Source organism: Cicer arietinum, chromosome 8 (genome assembly GCF_000331145.2).
Source record: "Cicer arietinum cultivar CDC Frontier isolate Library 1 chromosome 8, Cicar.CDCFrontier_v2.0, whole genome shotgun sequence".
In the NCBI taxonomy this organism is placed as follows: Eukaryota; Viridiplantae; Streptophyta; class Magnoliopsida; order Fabales; family Fabaceae; genus Cicer; species Cicer arietinum.
The window spans coordinates 7,463,326-7,488,112 of NC_021167.2; the positions used below are offsets into that span (position 1 = coordinate 7,463,326).

A 24,787-nucleotide genomic window follows, 5' to 3' on the forward strand; every position below is an offset into this window, starting at 1 on the left:
ATATATATAATAAAAAATAAGCACCAAATTCATATTTCCCATTCGTGATCGAAAATGTCATTTGTGGCGTGTTGTTGGCAATCGAAATTGAGATGTTTAACAAATTAAAGCAAACCAAATGAAGTGTTATCATTTCGGAATCGTTACATATCATTTTATGTTGAATTGAGTTAAGACCGTTGATAGTGTGGTATTGGCATGGGCTTAAAGCTAAAAGCCTCATTTAAATAAGAAAGTGGAATGCCTAATAATGCGAATATTTATTTGGTCATAGATTAATGCTTTCAACTAATTTAATTGGACTCAATACTCACTAAGTCGTGCAAATATGGAATCTTGTTTGGTATATGGTTCCCCAAACACATGGGAAAGTGTGCTCAAAATCTTTTACAAAATAATATCATATTATATTTCAAATCTCAAATATTTGAATATAATTGTAATCAAGTTGACTATGATTTGTTAGTTTAGTAATAAGAATTTAATATTATAATTTTAAAAGACATAGTTCGAATTTCACATGTGATATATAAAAGACATAGTTCGAATTTCACATGTGATATATAAGTTATAGAAATTTGTACGCGATATTGTTATAAACATTTCTATGTTATATGCTAATTTAGACAATATTAAAATATCTAAAAATATGTACTAAATTTACATCATTTAATTTTCTCAACTACACTATAATTTATTTTTACTAGAACATACTAAAAATATGCATAAGTTAAATAATTAGTGGAAATAAGCACCAATGACTTTCCAACAAAAGAGTGGTCTCAAGCATGATACATGACATCATGACATGTTGATTATTCATCACTACTATTCATAAAAGTGTAAATACAAAATATCTCAAACAATGGTTTCAATGCTCATCATGCACTAAAAACAAATTATATAACCATATTCTAAGAAACATCTCAAGCATATATGATGATATAAGCCTAAAGACACAGAAAATACCAAAGAGAAACACTACATATCTTCCTTAAAAATGTCAAATATTCTCAAGGAAGTTGCATACAAAGAGTATGAGAAATTTGAAGTCAAGTTCACTAGAAAAAGTGTTGTAAAATCTTCCAATCCTTTAACAAAGCCATTTTCAGTGATCAATCTTTCAAATCTTGATCTACTTTCAGGTCGTTTTCCTGTTACATACTTATATTTCTACAAAAAACCAAAACAAGGTAACTTCAAATCTTTTGTTGATTCTCTTAAGACCTCTCTAGCACAAATACTTAATCATTACTATCCCTTTGCTGGCCAAATTGTTCAAAATCCAAAAACCAATGAACCTCAAATAATTTGTGACAACAATGGTTCACTACTCATTGAAGCTCAAGTTAACATTCCACTAAAAAGTTTAGATTTTTATAATCTCAATGAAACTCTTGAAGAAAAAATAGTCAAAGTTCAACCAAATTTCCCTTTACAAATTCAAGTAACACAATACACATGTGGTGGAATTTCAATTTCATTTACTTTTGATCATGCATTAGGTGATGCAACTTCATTTGGTAAATTCATTTCATCATGGTGTGAAATATCACAAAATAAACCATTATCATGCATACCAAACCATACAAGAAACCTTTGTACAAATTCACCTCCTAAATATAAACCATACTTAGACAAAATTTTCATCAAATGCACAATGGAAGAGATACAAAACATGTCAATGGAGAACAACAATATATCGCTTAAGCGCCTTTATCATATCGATGCATCGAGTATTAACACGCTGCAAAGACTCGCTTCGATTAACGGAACAAAAAGAACAAAAATTGAGTCTTTCTCTGCCTATGTATGGAAAATAATGATAGGAACAATTGATCAAAGCAAATATAAAAAATGTAAGATGGGTTGGTTAGTAGATGGAAGAGAAAGAATGAATCAAAACAAAAATTCGATGTCGAATTACATTGGTAATGTATTGTCTTTAGCTTTTGGTGAGGCTATGATTCAAGAATTGAAAGAAGCTTCATTATCAAAAATTTGTGACATAGTTCATGATTCAATTTCTAAGGTTAATAATGAGGAACATTTTTTGGATTTAATTGATTGGATTGAGATTCATAGGCCTGGTTTGATGCTTGCAAAGGCAGTACTAGGTAAGGATGGTCCTGTTTTGGTTGTGTCTTCAGGACAAAGGTTTCCTGTTTGTGAAGTTGATTTAGGATTTGGGTGTCCTTTGTTAGGGACAGTGTATACTTCTATTAAAAGGGTTGGTGTTGGTTATATGAATCAAAGACAAAGTGGTAAAGGTGATGGTTCATGGACTGTGTCTGCTATTTTGTGGCCTGAATTGGAAGCTGCATTGATGAATGATTCAATTTTTCAGCCTATGAATGCTTCTCATCTTCAACTTTAGTGTAGTGCTTTGTTGTTAAAAGACACTCAACAAAAGAAAACATATAAGACTATGGTTGAGTTTATTTATGGAACATGTGTATTAGAAATGTTTTTACAATTTACTCATTGTACTTTTTGTTTTAATAAAATAGTTAACTTTTTATAAATAAAAAAATGGAGTTATAGTGTTTTAATAAAAATAGAGGTTCATCTTTGTATTAAGAATTTGAAGGGTCTATCTCATACATAGTTTCTTTATTTAAAATTTTCAAATTATTATTAAAATATTTGGTGAAAAAAGAGAGAAAAAGTTTGAAACACACTTGGTAATGGAATATTTCATTTTAAATGTGAATTCTTTAAATTAAACCGCTCCAATTAAAATATTTTTTTTTTCACTTTTTTTATCTAACACAAGTTTTACATTTAAAAGAGATTTTGTGAAAAATAATTTGAAGGGAGATTCTCCACTGTATACATATATCCTTAAGTTAAGACCTTCTATTCTCACAAAATAGATGAAATTCTCACTTTACTTTTAATAACTTTTTAATATTTATACTTGTCCAAATCTGTTATTTTTAAAAAACAAAAAAGAAAATTGAATAAATAAAAATTTAGTTTTCTTGAACGTATTAGTTTTTTTTTAAGTTTTGGAAAAAAAATTGAGTTCTTGAAAATTGAAACTTATTTTGAAGAAATTAAAATTTGAGTTCTCATAAATGTATTAGTTAAAATATATTCAGAAAACTCAAATTTTGATAATTTTACAAAAAATAATTATTCCAAAAAATTAAAAATTCTATAATTTTATAAAAGCATATATTAATTTAAAAAAAAATACTATAGCTGGTTTGGCCACGGTCCATTTCAACAAATTTCGGAGGAGAAATCTACTAAAGCCCTGTATTTGAACTTTATACCCTGCATCCGAATTGAAAATACCAAATCACCCTCTTGTACTTGAAAGCTAACAAAAATATTATTTTTCTTCGTTATACAAAAGATTCAGAATTTTTGAAAAAAAAAAATGTTTTTTATGCAACAAAATTTTTATGAATAAAATTTTAAAACATATTCTTTATGTTGTTAGCAAATTTAAATTTTCAGAATTTTCTATTTTCAATAATTTTAAATATTTATTATATCAATATATTCTACAATTTAAATTAATAAATAAGTTTTTTAATAAAAAAACACTTTTAACAGTTTTACACGTAAAAATAGTCGGAAGCCTAAAATGTAAAAAAAAACTTAAAAACTTCAGTACTTCATTTTTTTATGAAAAAACCGGAATAAATAATTAAATTCCGGCACTTTAATGACTAAAACATCATGTTGTTTTATAACCTGAAAGAATTTAAAAACATTTCAAAAAAAATTTATGTAATCAAAGAGGGCTAAATTGGAATTTTAAACGATTGTAAGGATGGAAAGGATAAGGGCTTGTTTGATTGTGTTTTACTTTTTAATTTTTTAAAATTATTTTATAAATAAATTTTAGAAAATTATTTATAAAAAAAAAATTGTTTGACAATTTTAATTTTAAAAGCAGTTTTAGATTAGAGAGTTAAAAAAACTGAAAAATGAAAAATAAAACACAATTTATCTGTTTTGTTTTTTTAGTTTTAAAAAGTATAACATTAAAAATAATTTTACAAAACAGTTTTTAAAAATAAATAATTTAAACAAATTTTTTAGTTTTTAAATTTTAAAATATTAAAATAGAATTTTTTAAAATGTAAATCAAATAAACTCTAAATGTTGGAGTGTAAGATAGATTTCTCATTTAAGAAGTTAGGTGAGAGAGTTTTCATTTTGTAGACTACCGACAGTTATGCAAGCTAGCCCAAATTCATGATGGGTTTTTCTAGCCAGGCTAAAAAGTAAATTCTATTTTCTTTTTGGCAAATATCAAGCTGAATTATTTTGCCAAAAATTTATTTTTGTTTTTTATATTATTTATATTTAATATTAGTTTTATTATTTTATTTTTGTTTAAAATTATTTTTGTTTATATTATTTAATATTTATTTTTGTTTTTTATATTATTTTATCTTAATTATTTATTTTTTATTTTAATTATAATTTTTCATAAAATTATACAAATATATCATTAAAGATGAAATAAATACTAAATAAAATATAAAATAAAAATAATAAATCAAATATTTTTGAACATAGTAGGTGGAGCTTTGTGGGGGACATAAGGGGACTCCGCCACCCAAGTTCTCAAAAATTTTTTTTATAATAAAAATAACTTATAAAATAATTATAAAAAATATGAATTAAAAATTATATTATATATTTTAACTTAAATTTCAATTATTAATATTTTGAGTTCTGTTTAGAGATATATAAAATGAAATTAATAATTTAATAAATTAAAAAAGGAAATTAATTAAATTAATGTTTTTTTATATTTAAGTTCAATTTGAATCAAACTAAATAAATTAAATATTTATAGATTTGAATATAATTTTCTTTCATTTAAAATTAATTATCGATATTTAAATAAAATCATTAAAGTATATCAAAAATATTATCTTAAATATATGTTATATTTAAGAATTTTTCAATTATTTACATATTATTTTTTTATTATAAATTATAAAATACTTACATAATTATTCTATAGTATAAATTTACAATTTAAAATTATAATATATAATAAAATATTATATTTAATTTATCAATATTAGGGTAGTAGTGTGGATTTTTTTCAGCATGTGCCGACCTGCTTGTAGCAAGAGCGCATCAGAATATCTTTGATATAATTATTTTAGATTCCTCTTTTCTGTTATTAGACACTTATGTTAGTGTTGAATGATCGAAGTTTGTTTTAATAGCATTGTTAGTTAATTATATTTTTTCCTTTCAAATAAAAAGAGAGTCGTACTCGTGGGTGGTTATTAACGGTTGTACTCTATTCTCAGTTAACAAAAAATTTCCACTCTCAATCGATTATAAAAAATAACTACTTACTACTTATATTTAGTCAAATATTAATGAGAGTTCGTAATAAATAAGATTACTTTTTTAGAAATAATTTATAAGTAAATTTTGATACAAGACTCTCTCTTATAGAGATTTCTTAAGGATCAATTACGTGACGATGGTTAGTCCGTTACGGAAAATCCAACATAAAATGTAGATAACCGCTTGATGGTCGATCAACGGTCCTAATAGACCGTGCATGAATTTGGCGTTCCAAACAATTTCATCAATATAATATACCTTAAGTTCGGTCGTCATTAAATTGGGCTGAGGCCCAATAACTACTACACAAAATCCACTTTTGAAGAACAAAATCCACTTTTGCCTTACAAAGACTATTTTCTATGATTATTTGAAAGCTTTTTATGTTTGTTCGTTCTTTTTTTCTTTTTTCAGATTGAGAATCTGTGGTAGGGTTGTTTATAATTTTTATAACATAATAATAAATAAGTAAATAAAAAATAATGGAAAAAAAAATCTAAATCCACAGACACGATCTAAGAGAAGAAGCCACGTAGAGAGACACTAACACACACAAGACACAACAACCACTTTTCTCCTCCTAGTTTGGAAGAGAGAGAAAGAGAGAGAGAGAGAGAGAAATGGCAGGACAGTCACGGAAATGGATGATATTGATAGCAACAATATGGATTCAAGCATTCACAGGCACAAATTTCGATTTCTCATCATACTCATCAACAATGAAATCGGTACTAAAAATCTCACAAGGTCAACTTAACTACCTAGCAACAGCAAGTGACATGGGTAAAGTATTTGGTTGGTCTTCTGGTCTTGCTCTTATGTATCTTCCACTCTCTCTTGTTATGTTCATTGCTGCTTCCATGGGTCTCATTGGTTATGGCCTTCAATTTCTTCTCATCAACAACATCATCACTTTGCCTTATTTTCTTGTGAGTTTACTTCCCTCCCCCTCTTTTCCATTTTCTAGTGTGCTTTAATTTATATAAATTCTTTTTTTTTTTTTAGGGTTGAACAAAGGCACTTGTTTAATTTAGACAAATATTGCTTATGAAATATATTAATATTAATATTAATATTACAAGTGTATGAAAAATATGTATTTTATTTTATTTTTTAAAATTTAAAATTTATTCTTTTTTATACCAAATTTTCTCCTCTAATTCTGTAACAAATGCCGTAAAAACCAAGTATTCTTTAATTTAAGTTAAGCAACTACTTCGGAGTGTGTGTTTTCAGCAGTTTTAAGAAAACAACATGTTATGCTATTTTTAAATATGTTATGTTATACATTTCCTTGACCGACGGTTGGGAATGGAGGTTGTTGTAGCGGATGTGTCCAATAATATCTAACTAAACTTTTATGCTACAATTTTTTTTAAAGATTAAATATGTTTTTAATTCTAATGAAATTCACTATATTTTAAATTTGATTTTAATATAAATTTGTTCAATTTTATTTTAGTTTCTATTTTAATTGTACAATCTAATAAATTATGTGAATGACATTCAAATTATTATTTTTCACTTTATATAATTATAAATAGAATAAACAAATAATAATAAGAATAATTTAATAAATTTATCATTCTTTTCTTTTACTTGTATATTTTTTAATCTATGTGAAATAATTCGATAGTTATTTTAGAACAGAAGATATTATATATCAATTAGTATTCTTTATTCTAGAATGTGGTTCAGTGCAGTAGGAGAAATACACAATTTCCCACAATAATTAATGTCGACTATTGATTTTAAATCAGGTGACTAAGAGTGGTAAGTGTGTGACGCAAACTCCAATTCCCTTTATTCCAAGAGTATATATTACTAGCAATAATGTGTTCCGATGAATGTGTTTACTTTGCAAAATTGAAAAGGGTTTTTCAAACATCTTTCTTTCTTTGTTTTATTTTTTTCTTTCTATCTTTTTTGTTTTGTAGCCAAGATTCCAAAGACGTGACCTATAAAATCATATTATATTTTTCGCTAGTTTTGAATGGATGACATATTTTCTGAATAAGAATAACATTAGGAAGCGATAATTTGGCTCGTTACCGTAAAGTCTCACTCGTCCCTTTCATTTCAACTATATTTATATTTTGTACATTCTTGTGGTCCCAACTCCCATGCTACAACAAATGCTGCTTCCAGAACCTAACTCACCTTCACACGTTACAACTATCAATACAAGTAGTATTTTTTTTATCATAAGCCAAAAAATTAGGTTAAAGATTCAATTTCTACTACTTATAATATCTCTCTCTTGAAAAAATTGCCACTAACATTTATTTATAAAAGTTTAGATATTGTGGAAATAATTTGACCTTAATTAAAGTGCATTACCATGTTAAAAAGAATGTATAAATAAACGAGAAAAAATATTACTTTTACTAAATTACCCTTATTAACTATTGGTGTGTTCATCCATATATTCAATGCAAAATGGAAGATAGTGAATTGAGAGTGATGCATGCACAAATTAGAGGATACAATTGGAAAAAATGTTATCAACACTAAAGTGAAAATTTAAATAGTTAGTTCATTTTTAGAACAATTTTTTTTGTAAATGTATCATTCATTATGAGACAGAGGGGATGAGTAATAAATTACTTATTCACATAAACACCTATAACTTAGACTTTTTCTATTAATTTCAAGAATTTAATTGTTATCCACTGTCGGTTTAAAAAGTTTTACATTGTTGACACATTACAATCATTCATGGAGATGACTTTAGAGATAGTTTTGATGAAAGTTAAACATCTTTAATGATTTAACGGTTGTGATTGACTGATTGTGTAAAAAAAATTTACATTGATTGTGTATATAAATTAGATCATAATTTCAATTCCACTTCAACTATTGCATTAATCTCTAACAGAACATTTTATGTGGCAGGTTTTTCTTCTATGTCTGTTGAGTGGCTGCAGCATCTGTTGGTTCAACACAGTATGTTTTGTTCTCTGCATAAAAAATTTCCCAGTTAACAGACCCCTTGCACTATCTCTCACTGTTAGTTTCAATGGTGTAAGTGCAGCACTCTACACTTTAGCTGCAAATTCAATTAACCCTTCATCAGATCAACTCTATCTTCTCTTGAATGCCCTTGTCCCTCTTCTCACTTCCCTTGCAGCATTACCTCCGATTCTTCGCCAACCGCCTTTATCAGACACTCATTCTCCACACGCTGCTCGTCACAACTCGGTTATATTTCTAACACTAAACATTTTAGCAGTTTTCACTGGCCTTTATCTCCTTCTCTTTGGTTCATCAACTTCTGATGAAGCTACATCAAGGCTTTACTTTGGTGGTGCTGTTGTACTGTTGATCTCGCCGCTATGTATTCCTGGCATCATATATGCTAGAGATTGGTTTAGCCATGCTTTTCATTCGAGTCTTCGAGTTGAAGGCACTGGTTTCATTCTTGTCCATGTTGATGATCTTGAGCTTCATAAAGAACTACTTACGCGTCAAAACAGCACTCGCAGCCTTGGAAATGGAGAGGGTCATAGCCTGCTTGGTGAAAATGATGGATTTCTGTATGAAAGTCAGAGGGAAAAAAGTGCTGATGTGAATTGTGAGAAATTTTTTGGACAGGATCAACTGGAAATGCTGGGAGAAGAGCATTCTGCTTCTGTTCTTGTTAAAAGATTGGATTTTTGGCTTTACTATGTTGCATACTTCTGTGGAGGTACAATTGGTCTTGTTTACAGCAACAATCTTGGACAGATAGCTCAATCTTTAGGTCACAGTTCAAGAACGTCGACCCTTGTCACGCTTTACTCGTCGTTCTCCTTCTTTGGCCGCTTGCTTTCAGCTACACCAGACTATATTCGAAAGTAAGCTTTCTATAGACTTATCTTCCAATATAATTACTTTTAACCGTTTCAAAGAATTTATAAAACTAATTATGTCTGAAAGTTCTTACTTTCTTATGATCCACACCATATAGCCTACTTTCATACAAGGAGTTTACTTTCATTGTAGAACATAAGCTCTCGTATACTAAGCTTTTAATGGATATAACTGTTTAACTAAGTTGTTTATCCAAGCATCATCTATATAATGATTTAAGAGTATACTTTGGAGGAGGTTAATTTTTTCATGGTCTGTCATTAGATTCATGACATAAGAATTAACTTCATGGTATGATTTGATTCATGTAGCTAATCCCATCTAGTGAAAGCGTTTGGTTCTGGATTTAGGTCTTGTTTGGAAAAACAACTTGATTAAGCGCTTATGCTATAACAGCTTATCATATAAGTCAAACTGTTTTCATAGAAGCTGTAAGCTGTTTTCATAAGCTATCTTGAAAAGTTTATGAAAATAACCTAAAAACAGCTTGTGGTCATAAACAGTTTCTATAAGCTCTTCTAAACAGTCTCTAAGTGTTTGTGTCAGTAAATAAGGTCAAATAAGCCAATCCAGGCCTAGAAATGAATCTTGTAAAATTAAGTTGTACATATATATAATATGACACTGAGAGTAAACTTTTCTACATTGCAGCAAATTCTACTTTGCAAGGACAGGATGGCTAACAATTGCACTTATACCAACCCCAATTGCATTCATCTTGCTAGCTTCATCAGATAGTGTCATGGCACTTAATATAGGCACTGCACTAATTGGTTTGAGCTCAGGTTTCATATTTGCAGCTGCAGTGGCAGTTACATCTGAACTGTTTGGACCTAACAGTTTAAGTGTCAATCACAACATTCTTATAACAAACATTCCAATTGGGTCCCTTCTCTATGGTTTTCTTGCTGCACTAGTTTATGATGCTAATGCTATCCCATTACATGGAAACACAATAATGTCTAACTCATTAGTCTGCATGGGAAGGCAGTGCTATTTCTTGACATTTGTATGGTGGGGATGTATATCTGTCTTGGGATTAGCTTCTAGTTTGATGTTGTTTTTAAGAACAAAACATGCTTACAATCATTTCGAGAGACACCGTATTTCGGCACAATCAATTGTTTCTTAACTTTTGACCATGCAAGGATGTGAATATCATACATGACTAATGTTGATAACAGAGAAGGTTGACATGTATATGACATGATTTTGGAGGCAGAAAAATGGATGGAAGCTTTGGATGCATGAGGTTTGAGGAAATATGTGTCAATGAAGTCTGGAGCTTCATGAAATTTTGAGACTATGACTTGAGACAAAGCTTTTGATGATATATTTTATTCACAAGGCAAGATCTCCGAGGTATCTTTTTTCATTGGGCCAAAAAAATGCAAAACTAGTATTTGACAGCTCAGTTTTCCAATTTAGCATTTTGGTTTTTCAATTCTTCATTTGTAAAAACATGTATATGATGTGTTATATTTTTAATTGTTGACAAAACATATCAACTGAGAAAAAAGCAATGAGATTAAAAGACATCTACCGTCAGAGTAAAGTTATTTTACATTGACAACTCATCACAAATTTTGAACACTTCAAATAAAAAACTGAAAAAGTAAGTTTTGTATGATGTGTTGGTTAGTTGTGATTGATTGTCGGTGTAAAATAACTTTACACTAACGGTGTATAGTCTTTAATCTCAAAAAGAAAAACAAATATTGTTTATTTCCTTGGTGATTGCAACTTGTAAACCCCATATTTTACAATAATCATAACTCGAACCTCTTCATTATTTATGTCTAAAGAATAAGAATAACAAAATGATAATTTTTGTAAAATTACAGTATAATCATGTCATATATTGAATAAAAGAAACAGCAGAAAACAATTCCTGAAAGAAAAAGAACAATATCATGTAGCCTAAATTAACCTCAAGGATAGGTACAAAATGTATCTCTTTTTATGCATAGGAAAAGTCTCTCATATGCCAATGCCATCTTTCTAGCAGTAAACATAGAATTTGCATATTCACGGCAAGAATTTCCCCTCCTTGCAAGCCTCTCTTTACCATCCTTCACCACTTTTTCAAGTGCTTCCAAAAGTGACTCCACATTTGGAGAGAACATATAACCAAATTCATCATTAACAACAATACTACCTTTAATGCTTGGAAACCTTGATGCCAAAAGTGGCTTCCCAATCATCATAGCCTCCATTAATGTAAGATCAAGCCCTTGTGGTCTTAATGTAGGATTAACAAAAATATCAATAGCATTATAAAATGCTCTTAACATAGAAGGACTCATAGATCCAAGAACTAAAACTTGTCTCCCTATATCTTTGTACCTATTCCCCCATGGTCCAGAACCAGCTACAATCAAATACACATTGGTGTGTTTTGTTATAAGCCTTGAAAATGCTTCATGAAGTAGTGGATGACCTTTATCCTTCACCAATCTTCCTGCTACTCCAAAAACTAAACTAGCATTACTGGGTATCCCAATTTTGGTTCTAAATCCTTTTCCTAATTCAACATCTTCTCTAAAATCCTCATCATCAACACCATTGAGAATTACATGAACTCTTCTACTTGGAATTTGGTAAACATCCCTTAACATCTCACCACAACTATCACTAATAGCAACATGATGTGCATACTTGTTGAAGAATCTTATCTCATTGAGAACCTTAGGAACAACCCCTTGTAATCCTTTATTGAAATCTTGTGATCTAGGCTCGTCAGGTCTACGAGCCAAGTCCTGAAAAATGCTTGATTGCAAGCTTTCCAAAGCTATGCCATGCCATGATACTACAAGGTTTGGAATGTCTTTTGCAAGCCAGTGAGGAAGTGCTACACTTTCTGAATGAACAACATCAAAGGGTTGTCTTGCATGTTCCTCAAGAAACAGCTCAAATGCTTTATTGTAACGCCATTTACCCGGCTCGCCTTCATGAAAATGAATGTAAGGTGAACTAGGTGCTGCACTTTTTGATGAGATTGAAATTGTTTTATCTTCTGGGGGGGAAGTAAAAATATGAACTTGATGTCCAAAATGAGATAAAGCAGTGTGAAGTGTGTGAGCATGGCGTTCCATGCCACCAGGAGTGGTTCCAATAGGCCATTTTCTTGAAAAAACTGCAACTTTTAGAACTATAGGTGAAGGGTTGTTGTGTTGTGAAAATGCAAGGCTGTTCCATGCAAATTCAGCTGAAAGAAGATTACCTGACCAAATTTTGGTGAAGTTGGTGCATTTGGAGTTGGTGGTGAAGCTGTTGAGGAAGAAAAAAGATGGTATAGTGAAGAGAGTGATGAAGAGAAGGGTGATGCAGAAGTTGCAATGAGAAGGTGAATTAGACTTCCTGGATTTGTTGTTGAAGGCCATTTTCTTGAAAGGGTTATGAAATTTTGGACATATATGTTAATTTTGTGATCTATATGGTGACAAGGAAGGGAGGCATGAACTGAACAAACTCAACAAAGTGTGTTTGTTGGGTTGGATTTTTCTTTGAGTGCATTTGTCACATCCCTTTGAGAGAAAAAAGTGGATCCATGTGATAAAGGTTTCTTATGTTTGAGTGAGAAAGTTTATTTAACATGCACACCTTCAAAATTCACGCATAGTGGACTTAAAGAAAGTAATATTCATTATTAAATGTCCTGAATTCCTGGTAAAGTTTTGTCTTTAGTTATGTTAAAAAAAGAATTAGGAATTTAAAGTCAAACATTTGCAAATTTTGACATAGTTTTTCTTGTAATTTAAAACTTGTATGCTGGGTTTGTATTATAAATTAGACCCTAAATGAATTCAATACTCTATGGAAAAAATGGTGTAGATACTTTTGGGAGTAACAACTCTTAAATGTATTTAAGACCTGTGAAGAGATTAGTATATGTAGTTGTACATGGAAGATATTTTTCTTCATTTTATTATTCTAATTCTTTGCCCAATTTTCTATAGAGGGCTATTTTCTTATTATTTTATATATGCACACTTAAACTTAGGCTTATTATTATTAATTTTTAAGAAAAGTATTGTCTGCAGAAAGTAAAAGGTTAAATTAACTATGTCACTCAACCAACTATATTAAGGTTATTTTTTAATAAAAGTCAATGAGGACGGTTGATTTTAAAGCAAATAAAAGATTCACATCTTAGAAGGTTTCTCAACACATTTTGAGTGAACGCAATTTGCTTACATGATCTGAAATCTTTACAATTCAATTTTGTCAACATTTTTGGAATACATAGTTGTAGTCAAATTATGTGACGTAGTTGTAAGGTTTGCAAAGTCCTAAAGCAGTTGTAAAATTTTACTCTTCTTCCTAACTTTTGAATACCATTTACTTGTGCTAATGAAAATGTCATTGATTTGTGAATCACATGGAATGGCTTCAACTTGAAGAAATGAGTGATTCTCATGCTAAACCATGTTATTAACTTTTTTCTTTGGAGACGCCTTAATGATAGTTAGCTTTTTTATTTGTTAGTTTTTTACAAGGCAAAAAGGTCTAACCTAAAAGCATAACAAAATAGGTTTTTTTTTTTTTAAGTTTGTTTTAAATGTCACTATCTTTTATACAGACTCGACTCTAGTCAAGTTGATAGATACATATTATGTATAACACCGACACTTTAAATTGAAAGAATGTCTGGTATTCGATATGTGTTAGTGTCAAATATCAACACGACACCAACACATATATTTACATTTAATTATTTTTAGTTTATAAAATTATTATCGGTGTTTACGGGTGTTATATGTATGCGATAGTCATGTTTGATCATGGATTAAAGAGGAGACCTCGCTGTCAAAGGAAAGGAAGATTTTATTATATAATATACAGTTTACACTGCATGCATACAGCACATATACATTATATATATTTTATACATTTTCACAATCTAGGGTGGCTTCAGAATCACTCTAGCCATACCACATGTGATACTTTCCACTTAATTAAAAAAGAAAAAGAAAAAAAAACACACTTCTAATAATCGGTACTAATCAAGTTTTTATGCTCTTAACTGGAACCATCTGCTTCTTCTGATTTGCACTTACTCTAGTTTTCAACTTATTATTAATAGAGCCTCCATTTCTAGTAGATTTTGATGATATAGGCCAATGTCCACTAGTAACTGCCATATCCTTGAACTGTTCCAAACTTTCAAGTGTTTCAACAATCATTGCCATTCTTGGTCTATCTTTAGGATGCAAACTTATGCATTGTAATGCCAAATGTGCAATCTCTTTTGAACCCTTCACAGAATATTGGCCTGAAAGCCTTGGATCCATAATGTACCTCAATCTCCTACTGCTACTCAAATAAGGCTTTGACCAATCCACAAGGTTTTGCTCAGTCTTTGGCTTTGTTTTGTCTGTTGCTCTCCTTCCTGTTAGCAGTTCTAGCAGGACTACTCCAAAGCTGTAGACATCACTTTTTGTAGTCAAGTGCCCTGTAATGTATACATTCATATCTTGCATCAGAGACAAGCAATTGCATATTTAAAGTAATATATTTTAGTATTAACCTTCCGGCTCATTGAGGAAAAGTGTTCTGGTAATCTAAAGTTCTGCCGAGAGATAAGTTAAATATCTGATTAAAGATTTTTCTAGTTAGGATTCAAATTCAGGTGTTTCCGAACGGTTCAATCTTCACTGAAACTCATACATTTAAAGTCATTTTGAATAAACTTTTCAATAAATACTAGTGAAAAAATTTATATAAGAAAGCTACTCCAAATTGAGTCATAATAATCTTCCAAAGTGAGGGTAGCACAATGAAAAATGGGCTAGAAGGTGAGGGTAGCATAATAATATTTTTGGCATGTGGTTACATTCAATCACTTTCATTTTTTCCGAATTACTACTGATGTCTATGTCTCAGTGGGTAGTGTCGTGTTTGGTGTATGTATTTGTGTCAGTGTTTCATTGATCTCTTCATTCACCCACTTGTATGAAAAGTTACCTGTTGAGATGTATTCTGGGGCTGCATATCCATAAGTACCCATAACTCTTGTCGTAACATGTGACTTTGATCCCTCTGGCCCCATTTTTGCAAGTCCAAAATCTGATAATTTTGCTGTAAAGTCCTATTTCAAACAGAACCAAATAAAGCATTAAAAAACTAAGTGAGTTTACTTTCTTGTGCATAAATGTCCTATGTTATTTCACCATTTTATGTCGTCAATAAAAAAAAAAAGAGAGAATAAATTAGTACATACTGAATCAAGTAAGACATTGGAAGTCTTGAAATCTCTATAAATGACAGGTTTCTCAGCTCCATGCAAGAAAGAAAGGCCTTTAGCAGCACCTATTGCAATTTTTAACCTTGTTGCCCATGGTAGTGATGTTAATCCTGAAATAACAAGTAGTGGTTAATTAAATCAACTTAGTAACATAAAGAGACACCAGCCTAATAGTTCTCCCATAAGCTTTAATTTCATGTGATACAGAAAATAAGACATAATTAATTTTACACTAATGTTCAATGAAAATATAGTATTTTGCAGTTACTTTTAGAATGCAGTTATAAAATAACTTTATGTAACAATACGATGAATTCTCATTGTAAAATTAGTTTACATTGATTGTGCATCTTCATTAAACTCGATTAGGTATGCGTCTTTCATGTATCAAACAAAATAAAGGGTGATTATGATACATACTTCTGAACAAGTGATTCTCTAAGCTTCCCCTTGGCATGAATTCATAGACAAGTAGTCTTTCTTCATCCTCACAACAATATCCAATCAACTTCACCAAATTGGGATGTCTTAGCTGACCAAGAAAAATCACTTCTGCCTGCAAAGTAACACACCCAATATCAATATAACTTTTAATTTTGTTCTATATCTCTTCTTTATGTTATCTTCTTATATGAGCCTTCTTATGTAAAGAAATATATAAGCTACAATGCCACATATCACAATTTATGACTTCACATGCTATTACATAGTCTTTTACAATATGTCTATAGAACTTTTGGACTTGGTTAGTGATTATGTATAATGATATGTATCCGTTGCAAAAAAAGTAGAGATTTATTTTCTTAAAAAAAAAGAAGAGATTCTTGCATTGACACAAGAATTTAAACATACTATTTGTGCGCGCACACACACACACAAATATTTCTTTTAATTATTTTAAAACTATACATTATTAACTCATTATTTTTTCTACTTTGTTCTTTTATGTGTATTCAAAGTGTCCAAATTCTTGTGACATAAGAATAGCTTAATAATAGACTCTAACACTTATTTTCAACGTATTTTAAAAAAATCTTATCTTTTTGACAAAAAAATTTAAGATTCTTATGAGAACTATATGACAAAAGTAAACAACTCTAGTAACAACCATTCTTAATTCACTCACACTTTTGCCTCTTTTTTCTTCCAATCACTTGTTTAATTTTTCATACTAAATAAATTATATTTCATTTATGTGCCCTTCCCTCAATTTCCAATTTTGTTACAAAGTGTCGGAACCCATTAAGCTATAACCAAAACTCAACACTTAATCTTGAGTCATCAACGTACAAAATTGTAATTCAAAAATACTACTAAAAAAAATTGAAATACAGACACTGAAAAAATAATATTAGAATTAGCGACAGATTTTATATTTTTTTATTTAAAATTTTCCGTCGCTAATTCAACTTTTTAAAATAGTAAAAAAAAAGTGTCATAAATCGTATAATATATATACTTACAAGCCATTCACGATGTCCTTGTAAACCTTCAATATCCAAAAGCTTAACAGCAACAGGTTGTGCCTTCAAACCTTGTCTAAAATTATCATCAAAATAACCTTTATGAACAGTTCCAAAACCACCTTCACCAAGCAAGAAATTACTCGAAAAATTCTGCGTAACGGCGCGAAGTTCACTCAGCTGAAAATCAAACAAATCAGAACCAAAAGAAAGTGCAAGATCTTCATTAATTCGTGTCGAAGACGAACGGCTAAGATCGGAAAAAGATAGTCTTCTAAAAGATGGTAAAGGTGCAATGTTCTTAGAATAATCTGAACGTGATGGTTTGCACCTACTGAAGTTTCTAAGAATTGTTTGGTTTTCAGTTGTGCAACAATTTGATGTGAATGGTCTCCATGGTTTTGATGATGGTTCTTTCATTGCAATAAAAGAAAAAAAATGAAGAGAATGGTTATTGGAAATGAATTTGGTAGTGGAATTAATTGTGTTGTGGTGCCAAATAAATATACCAAAAGATTATATAATATACTTTGAATCTTTTTTTTAATAAGTGAAAGAGACAGAGGAATTGGGCAGAGGAAGATGATATATTCTTTATTTTTTTTTCTTTCTTTCTTCAACTGCTCTCTAACCACTCTAGTATACATTTGGAGGAAATAATGTTGTCATGTTTTATTTTGTTTATGTAAGTTATCTTCTTGTTGTTTAATTTGACACCTAGCTAGGTAAGTGTTGTATTGTAGTGTTTTCATGCAAAATATGCTAATATCTTTATATCTTTTGGGAGGATTGACTACTCCACTTCTATTTTAGGTGGTCACAAGGGAGATGCTTATTATCTTTCCTTAATTACTCCATCAAATGGAGATAGGAATGTAATGTGGATGAGTCTAAAGTGTTTTATTGATCTTCTATTTTCACTTATTTTTGTATGATTAATTAATTGATGTATTACTCAGTTTTAAAATTAAAAATGAGTCTAAAAAAGGTGATGTATTTAGTCAAAATTTTAAATTAAATACATTAAACAGATTTTACTATTTTTTTTATCTATGTTATAAGTACTGTCAATCACCATTTAAGAGACTAAATTATAGTAGGTTTTCGTCTCTTAAATGGATTTTCTTTATATGCAAGAGTCAGATGTCGAATATTTGACCACTTGTTTAATGAGTGTATGAATCTCTTGCTATTCAAACCAACTTATTTTAAATTAATATAAGAAAAAGGAAAAGATAAGTATACTTTTTTAATGTAATTTACATAACAATTTATATTATCACATGTTTATCTTAAAGTTGAAGGTGAGAAATTATAGATCGAGTGAATTTTCAGTTATCAATTATATCTCTGAAGTTATAGGGTACCAACAAGTTTATCTTTAAAATTAAGAAATAGACATAAATGTTATTGAAATTATAATTTATTATCGGTCATTTTAAATTATTTCCTAAAATTGCATATTTCAAATCAAATTGGTGCATGAAAAATTACTTGTTGTTATGTTAAATTAATCATCATATTTATTTGTCAAATAATGTCAATTCAATAAAGTTTATAATTCGTGAAATAGTTATTACTCCTATTTTAAAAGGATGGTAACGTGTAACTAAAGTTTATAATTCAATTGTGTATATTTCATTTTAATGTAACATTGAATTATTTCTGCATTGTATTCTCTAAAAAGTGCTTTCTCACCGTAGCAAAGTGAAATCCAAAAAAAGAAAATTGTATTGGTAATAATTATTGGCACAACAAATAGTTTAAACTTGTTAAATGTGCGATTGGTTAGAATCTTATCTGATCCATGATTATGCATATTGTTGTAATAATATTAACGATGTTATCCAAACTTCATTAATTCATCTGTTAATTAGAATAAATATATGTTTGCTAATGATTTGGTAACCTAAGAAACGTATAAAAAACAACAGTGACGAAGGGAATGATAGCATCAATTGGTGTCTTTATTGAGAACTTGAAAGAGGAGCAGTTACAAGTTGAAAGTGCTGCATAACACGTATGGAACAGTATAGTCCAAAAATAACCATTATTAAAGAAAACAAAAAAGAAAAAAAAACACATAAAAGTTCAAGAAAATAAAAACAAAGCATGAATTTCACACTAGTCCTCCAGCTCCAATTTCAAATTTTCAGACTATTGTGCTAACCTGAGTGATATTGCTATTACTATAAATTGGGATTTGACTAATATTTACCGTATTTTTTTTAATGCTCTGTTTAATGTTGAGATCTATCGGCAATTTTGTATTTTTTTATTTTATTTATGTTATACTGCCTCATCTCATTTCAAATTATTTTAATTAGTAGTAGAAATTAGATAAGATGGCAACTTCCACCATAGATAAAAATTTGTTATTTTTAATAGTGAAAAGGGATAAGTATCCCTTATAATATTCTAGATAATGATGAAGATTTGGGATGTTATAATTTCTTGTGTTAGTTTAATTTATTAATAAAAAAGTTAAAAAAAAAAAAATTTAAGTGAATTTGTTTATATTTTTAAAAATAAATAAAATGTTAAATTAATATTTTTAGTATTTTCATCTCAATTAACTAATACTTCATTTTTTTAATGACAAATGTTAATTTAAAGAGTTTTTCATTGAGATATATAGTGAACACAAATTTTCAAAAATTAAAAGAAAAATTTCTATAAAGTAAATTGACTTAAATCACCCTATTACGGGTTCTTGATTATCTGATTTCTTTTGTATTTTCTTAATGAGAAGCTATTTTGACAAAAATATCTTAGAATCACAATTAATTTTAACATATTTACACACAGTTAAATAAACAAACAGTTTACAAGCATTCAAATTCGGTAAGTTCACACTACTCTTTCACTATCGTCATCACAAAACGTGTAAATCAAAATCCCTAATTAACCAGCACCTCTTTTGTCCTTGCTGTGACTAAGAATTGATTTGATTGAAGAAGCATTAATTGTAGATGATTCACGTTTCACCAATTGTAGAACCCTATCTGCTTCAATAGTTACCTTATTTTCCTCTTCCAACGCTTTCTTGAGCCTCTTTTCTTGTTCTTTCACCGAAAAAGTGCTCATATCAGATAATATTTCATCATTCTTTCCCCATTCAACGTTACCTGAATTTGAAACTTCATTGTTTTTCTCATTCTTTGCAACACCCTTCTTGGACTTGGTAGAGAACCAAAAGCAACATGAACTTGCTTCCATCAAATATTAAATCATTTATGAACCACTATTTTATGATTTCTCTATATATTTATATATTGGGACCCATTTTAGGATATTTCTTTGAAAGTTTGTTCATTGTTTGAGTTGTTGAAGAGATTATTTATTTTGGGCGGCTGCTAGTTGAAGTTTTTTACTTCTTTTCATTTCATTTCACTGTTCAAGCATTTTGATATGGATCAACATTCTCTCTCATAGAAACGAGATGAGAGAGAGGGGGAAAAGTTGAGAAAAAGCAATACGTTGTAATGAGTTTGTAATAGAACGCAACTTGGTGTAGTTCGAATTCATTTTACCAAGTGATTGAGATAAGGGTTTAATGAACTTCAATTAAATATAACTTGTTTAGGAGAATATGAGTTTAAATTTTGATTGGAATAATTTTAAGTCAAATCTTGTTTATTTTTATTGAAATTTGTATTACTAAGGTCTTATTTTATAGAAATTTAAGAGTTAATAAGAGGTAGTAATATTAGCTCCTTTATATTTGACTCATTTCTCAAATTGGTCATTTAAGATTATTTTTCTTCATTTAGATCTTTAAATTATATTTTGTTTGTATTGTTAATCATTTGTCTCACTTTTAATAACAATCACTCTGATCATAAGAAACTCTATTAAATGCTACAAGTCTACAACAGTATGTCTCCATACCATTCATTCATGATAGATCATCAAATCTTATAAACGGTCTATATTTCTTAATTTTCTCTATGAGCTATAGACATGTATGTGACATCTAAAAACTTGGTGATAAAGGTATATTCATGTAACTATTAACTTCTTGATTTTCTCTATGAGTATGTAGACACACATGTGTCATCTAAAAACTTGATAATAAAGGTATATTCATATAACAATTGTCTTCTTGATTTTCTCTATGAGCATATAGACACGTATGTGGCATCTAAAAACTTGATAATAAAGGTATATTCATATAACTATTGTTGTTAACTCATTCCACTTATAAAGTAGTTTTGACAATTAATTTGATGTGTTGTTTATATAAGATTTTAATATTTTATGATAGTATTTTGTGAAAATTGGTCGTTCTTTAGATTTTATAACTAAAAAACAGTGATATTACAATTTTAAACGGCATGCAATATGATTTGGTGATGTTGAATTATTAATATCCATGAAATTATAATAAAATCATCTTAGAACTTTAATTTCAACTTCTGAATTTTTTTCATTTTTGTAATTTTATTAACAACATATAAATAATCAATGTATCTAGATTGGTCTACATCATGAGATAGTATCTCATATCATTTAAATGTATCAAATCACTATTTTTTTTAGTTAAAAATTATTAACAAACCAAAAAAAAAATTGACGAATTTTAAAATAGATGGATCAATTCTACTATTCAATAAAAATAAAAAGATCAAAATTGCAATTAACCATATAAATTTAAAAATATGTGTAATAGTATTAATAAGCAAATCAATAGAGTGCAACTAAGTCTATGAATCAGCATACAAGCTCACAATTTTATATTTTCAAATTTGTTCCTTGAATTGAACTTATTCAGATTCCAATTGATTGGTTCGGATTTTAGCAAACAAGAAAGGTGCGCGCCAAATAGAGTGGATTGGTTCAGTTTTGTCCAAACTACTAAACATCTTTACTTAAAAAAATTTATATGTAATTTAATATAATTTAAAGGTTAGTAGTGTAAATCAAATACAACTTAAATGATCAATTCGAGAAAAAACTTAAATAATTGATGCAAAAAAAATGATCAAACGTAAAAGACTACAAGCGTAATTTTATATATTATTAATCTATTCCATCAACTTTCTCCGATGGGAGAGAGACTCAAAAGAAATACTTGTGTTGTTGACCATATCTTCATTCAACTTAAGATGTCAAGCAGCAGGTCCCTCCCTCTTGTAGTTGTCCATTTCTATCATCCATGTTCCTTCGATGACCATATATGTTCATGTTGTCGGTGATTTTATGGTCGTTTGATTTTAAATGATTAAATAAATTTTTAATCACTGCAAAAAAAATTGTCAATTTTTCTTCCTTTAAAAATTTTCGTTTTCATTTTTATCTTTGATTTTAAATTAGAGAATTTTTGAATAATTTTCTTCGTAATATTTATGACATATTTAACATCTTCCTTATAAAAATTTAAAAATTTTAAATTTGTAAATAAAATGATAAATTGCATACAAATGTGAGGTATGGATTTGAAATTATGATATAGTAAAAAACTTCTTATAAATTATAATGTCCTAAATATTTTTATAAAAAAAGTATTAAAAAAAGATACAAAATATTTAATTTAAAAATAAGGACCTAAAATAAAAACGAAAGTTTTTAGATAACTAAAAATTAACTAATTTTTTTATAAATATTAAAAATAATATAATAAAAGTTTATAAAAACTGTAAATTTATTTAATTTAAAATTAAAATTATTATAATTTGAAATCTAGACCGTTTATTCTCATTCAGATTGTAAAGATACTAAAGTAGTAGAAATTTTGTAAAGATTGTGACTGCATACAGGTTAATTCCATTAGTGAAGGCAGCAATTCCAAATCCTCAGGTGAACATAGGATTTCACAATCTAAAAATGAGCAAGTGGACCCCACACACACTTCAATACTACTTACCAGTTAGCCGTTGTAGAAAACTTGCACATACTCTGCATTTTCACACACACTTTCTCTGTCTCTCTCTATCACTCACACACACAATTCAACAAACACAACACAAACAACACAACACGCTCCTTCACACTCCCAAATATGGTTGGAGGATTATCTGATCCTTCTGACACCGACGATTCCACAATCGATGAAATCATCAATCAAGCACAAGATGCTATTCTTCTACAACAAATCTCCGCCATCAATTGTTCTTCTTTCTCCCATTCCGATCTTCCCACCCACCTCGAATGCCGTTTTCAAAAGCTCAAATCTTTCCCTGCTAACCACACCACCCCACCACCTTATCTTTCCAAAGCTCGCACCTTTTCAAACCCTCCAAAAACTCCCAATTTTTCACCTTCCAAACACAACAATTCCGCAAATAATACAGATTCTGATACTGGGTTTGTCTCTTCTCCTTCAAATTCTTCACATGGGAAAAAGGGTCTGAAACCAAAATCAAAAGAAAAATATTCAGATTCAACAAACCCCCATTACCCTATCAATAGTAACCACCAAAAAAGTTTTAATTTTTCACCTTCTAAAGATAACAACTCCATAAAGAATCCAGATTCTGATACTGGGTATGACTCTTCTCCCTCAAATTCTTCACAAAAGAAAAAGGGTCTGAAACCTAAACCAAAACCAAAAAATGGGTCTGTTTCAGATTCTTCTCATTCCTCGGAAGAAAGTTCAATGTCTTCACTGTTCATGCCATTGCCTATGAAGAAAGATGAAGAGAAATGTTCCGAGCTGAAGAAGTCTCCGTCTCCGAATTCATCGCCTCCTCGAAAGTGGGGTTGTTTTTGGTGCTCTCCCAAGAAGAAGGAGAAGAAGAAAAGTAAGGAGAATGGTGTTGGGTGGGAAATGGAATATACAAGTGATGAGTTATTGTCTGGTGTTGGAAGTTTGTCGAGCAAGAAACGGCTGGAAATGATTGACAAGGCATTGAAGATGGAAGAACAGAAGATTAACCGCGAGGCTGAGAAGATTGTTGAATGGGCTAAACATGTATCTGCTAGGATGAATGTTTCTGACATTGAGGATGAGTTCAGTGACGATTAGAGTACATTTTGGATCTCTTCTAGTTCCAAATTGCTTTATTAGTTGTTACAGAAGTGTTGTTAATGTTCCAAAGTGTCTTGTAAAGTTGCATCTTTGGAGGGATCTTGTATTTCTATACATATTGATGTTAGCATCTATACAAATATGTTCTTATAGAATTTGGTGATTGTCGTCTATATTATGTTTCTGTTATACAATGGATTGAGAAAAGATATTTCTGCAAGTTTATTTTGATTTGATGGTCTCCATAGTGTTTTCACCTTTTACTATATATATCCAATTGCAATGTAAAGAACTTGTTGTAGCATTACAATTTCTTGTAGCCGTGCAACTTGTTGCAAAAATACAACCTTTACTCTGCTTTGTTCAAATTTGTTGTTTGTTTTGGAGTTTTGTCTGATTCATGTGTTGTGCCATGGTTGAAATTTATGGCTGGCTTAAGTCACTAGCCTCTTTGTAGTGTATCCTTTTCTTTTCTTCCTGTTCTAACTGAAAATTTTGGATATTTTGATCTTCAACCTGTCTTTTTTCTTTTAGGGGGGAAAATCTTCAATCTCATTTTTAAATATGCAGTTTCTAGTAATTATTATGATTGACACATCAAGCATTTTTGGGATTTGCTTGTTAAATGATACTAATAAGGAAGTTATTTAACATATATGCTTGTTTAGCATGGTGCATTAGATTGAAAATTAACATAATGAAATAGGAAACAATTAAACTAATGCATCTGCCCAAAGGTCTACTTTCCTTCGATTCGTGCTATATATGAAACTGCAATATTTATTAGTCTTTCCTATTATGTTTGTATAGCGTTGCTTCATGAAACTCTGGCATGAATCTCTCGAAACACATTGCACACAAGTCAAATTCTTTTAAGACAATTTTTTTAAAACTTTATCTAGCACTCAACTTTGCAGG

At 29.5% G+C, this 24,787-nt stretch overlaps 5 protein-coding genes across 5 annotated transcripts; 3 read left to right on the forward strand and 2 right to left on the reverse strand.

Annotated features, from left to right (window-relative positions):
- Window positions 1–938: 938 nt before the first annotated feature.
- LOC101499335 (coniferyl alcohol acyltransferase) lies at window positions 939–2,575 on the forward strand. Its single transcript, XM_004512298.4, has one exon. The coding sequence runs from the start codon at window positions 1,001–1,003 to the stop codon at window positions 2,375–2,377; it is 1,377 nt and encodes a 458-aa protein (XP_004512355.1). The 5' UTR covers window positions 939–1,000; the 3' UTR covers window positions 2,378–2,575.
- A 2,877-nt stretch (window positions 2,576–5,452) lies between these two features.
- LOC101499952 (protein NUCLEAR FUSION DEFECTIVE 4-like) lies at window positions 5,453–10,981 on the forward strand. Its single transcript, XM_004512300.4, has 3 exons — window positions 5,453–6,266; window positions 8,233–9,173; window positions 9,841–10,981. Exons 1-3 carry the CDS (start codon window positions 5,958–5,960, stop codon window positions 10,319–10,321), a joined length of 1,731 nt encoding a protein of 576 aa, XP_004512357.1. The 5' UTR covers window positions 5,453–5,957; the 3' UTR covers window positions 10,322–10,981.
- On the reverse strand, window positions 10,713–12,728 carry LOC101499649 (uncharacterized). Its single transcript, XM_004512299.4, has one exon. It carries the CDS (start codon window positions 12,570–12,572, stop codon window positions 11,121–11,123), a length of 1,452 nt encoding a protein of 483 aa, XP_004512356.1. The 5' UTR covers window positions 12,573–12,728; the 3' UTR covers window positions 10,713–11,120.
- A 1,268-nt stretch (window positions 12,729–13,996) lies between these two features.
- Window positions 13,997–17,505, reverse strand: LOC101500297 (probable serine/threonine-protein kinase PBL15). The gene is made up of 5 exons (XM_004512301.4): window positions 16,900–17,505; window positions 15,857–15,992; window positions 15,413–15,546; window positions 15,157–15,280; window positions 13,997–14,644 (listed from the first exon to the last, which is right to left on the reverse strand). The coding sequence occupies exons 1-5, from the start codon at window positions 17,317–17,319 to the stop codon at window positions 14,196–14,198; spliced, it is 1,263 nt and encodes a 420-aa protein (XP_004512358.1). The 5' UTR covers window positions 17,320–17,505; the 3' UTR covers window positions 13,997–14,195.
- Window positions 17,506–22,773: 5,268 nt separating this feature from the next.
- Window positions 22,774–24,100, forward strand: LOC101500918 (uncharacterized). The gene has a single exon (XM_004512303.4). It carries the CDS (start codon window positions 22,901–22,903, stop codon window positions 23,864–23,866), a length of 966 nt encoding a protein of 321 aa, XP_004512360.1. The 5' UTR covers window positions 22,774–22,900; the 3' UTR covers window positions 23,867–24,100.
- Window positions 24,101–24,787: the final 687 nt, after the last annotated feature.